The sequence below is a fragment of the Temnothorax curvispinosus genome, unplaced genomic scaffold (genome assembly GCF_003070985.1).
Source record: "Temnothorax curvispinosus isolate PA1 unplaced genomic scaffold, ASM307098v1 QBEX01008198.1, whole genome shotgun sequence".
Classification (NCBI taxonomy): domain Eukaryota; kingdom Metazoa; phylum Arthropoda; class Insecta; order Hymenoptera; family Formicidae; genus Temnothorax; species Temnothorax curvispinosus.
In genome coordinates this window covers 1-1795 of record NW_020217978.1, presented here as the reverse complement: position 1 = coordinate 1795, position 1795 = coordinate 1, and the positions used below count along the sequence as shown (strand labels likewise).

Sequence of the window (1795 nt, the reverse complement as noted above, 5' to 3'; positions counted from 1 at the left end):
AAATTTGATGGTAGAGACAATATCAAATGGCAACAATGTTCATGAGACATTATTAACCGCAGTAGAAAAAGAAAATTGTTCAAAAGATCTAACATCTTTTCCGAAATGTCCAAAAAATACTGAAGATAATATCAAGACAAATGAACAGGAAAATTCTGATCTTTGCCAGGTTTCAGATCTGTTTGATAAGCTTGCAATAAAAGGCGCTACAATGAAGAATCCCGACGTGCCAATGGAGAAGAAATATACTGTCGAATACTTTGAACGCGTGTGGAAGGAAGAACAACATAGGCTTCAGAAACTTTGCGAGGAATGGACGAAAGTTCAATCGCAGGACGACATAAAGGAAGATATTCGATGTCAAATTAATCAAGCAATAGGACAAACAACTTTGTTAATTAAAGAGAAGTTTAAACAGTTTTATGGATTAATACTAGACTGCGAGAGAAAAGACGGTAACGTGTTGATATCTTGTACGGACTTGCACGGATTTTGGGACACCATGTACATAGAAGTGAAGGATTGCGATTCGCGTTTTGCAAAATTGGAGAAACTTCGTGCTAGATGTTGGCAAGAGGATCAGTCATCTTCTGCGATATCTACTAGACCTAAGGAAAAGATAGTTATCAAAAAGAGAAGTGTACCGGTAAGGAAAAGCTCACTGCAATCAATAATTTCATCTGATAAAGAGAAAAATATAGCAAAAATTCAAGTTAATAAGCAAAAGAAAAGTTCGCAGGAAATAACAAGTGTGAGTAACGATCAATGTATTACGCCTTGCATGACTAATAAAAGAGCTCTAAGTGTTCATAGAAGAAATTCTGATCTATCGCATAAAGGAAGATTTCTAGAATTATCTACTGGTATGTGTACATCGACGCCTCTCCCCGTTAATGTTAGCACTCCATTGATAACAATGAAAGTAAGCCAACTGTACAACAAATCCACGATGCTGTTAAACGATACGACGCTGTATATAACTCCTGAACAAACACCGAGGATGAGTCCAATAGAGAAATCGGAAAGGCTTGTAAGAAGTAAAAGTTTAAGAACGAAATTGGCGTACGAAACTGATTCAAAAGATAATTTCACCACGATGAAATCACCCGATGAGAAATTGGAGCTCGATCAAAATTCTCAAGTTTCATCAAAGAAGATAAACAAATCTAATGAGCTACATTCAAACGAGCATATTCATAACGAAGAAAAATCGAATTCTGGAACCAATTCCAGTTCCAGTTCCGCCCAAACAGTGATCGAAAAATCACCAAACAAAAATAACAGCACTTTTATATTATCTCCGTATAGTACCGATTTACCTAAGACTCCGACAGAAAGCAAAAGTTCCGTTAAAGAATCCTCGTCAAAGAAGAGTTCGAAGATAAGATCATTCGGAAGTGCAAGACATTCGACTGTGAATAAAATTGCAAGCTCTTTTGGGATTCCAACTACTCCAAACCTTCCGTCTACATCTCGCAATGCATCGTTAAAGCATGATGTCAGGAATAGCAGCTCCAAGATGACACCGAGTACAAAAAAATAAAAAACAAAGCCATTTTGGATGTTATGCATCGAAATTAAAATCGAAATAGTAAGTTTAATTTTATATAACGCTCACCTCTCTCTCTTTTTTTACTACTTAATAAATATTAAAAATTTATTTTGTTCAGATATCCCCATGCACACATCCACATATAAATAAGGAAAATCAGTTAATTCTTACGACATCAACGAAGAGTATATAAAGGCTAATGAGAGAATATATATAATAAATACTGATAAAAGAATGTAATTC

The 1795-nt window shown here is 35.3% G+C and overlaps 1 protein-coding gene across 1 annotated transcript; it reads left to right on the top strand.

Annotated features, from left to right (window-relative positions):
• The first annotated feature begins 6 nt into the window (after positions 1-6).
• LOC112457726 lies at positions 7-1789 on the top strand. Its single transcript, XM_025020923.1, has 2 exons — positions 7-1591; positions 1671-1789. Exon 1 carries the CDS (start codon positions 8-10, stop codon positions 1541-1543), a length of 1536 nt encoding a protein of 511 aa, XP_024876691.1. The 5' UTR covers position 7; the 3' UTR covers positions 1544-1591; positions 1671-1789.
• The last annotated feature ends 6 nt before the right edge of the window (positions 1790-1795 follow it).

Bases quoted from the DNA above. Each gene is read 5' to 3' on its own strand.
- LOC112457726 (XM_025020923.1), top strand. From the start codon at position 8: ATGGTAGAGACAATATCAAATGGCAACAATGTTCATGAGACATTATTA.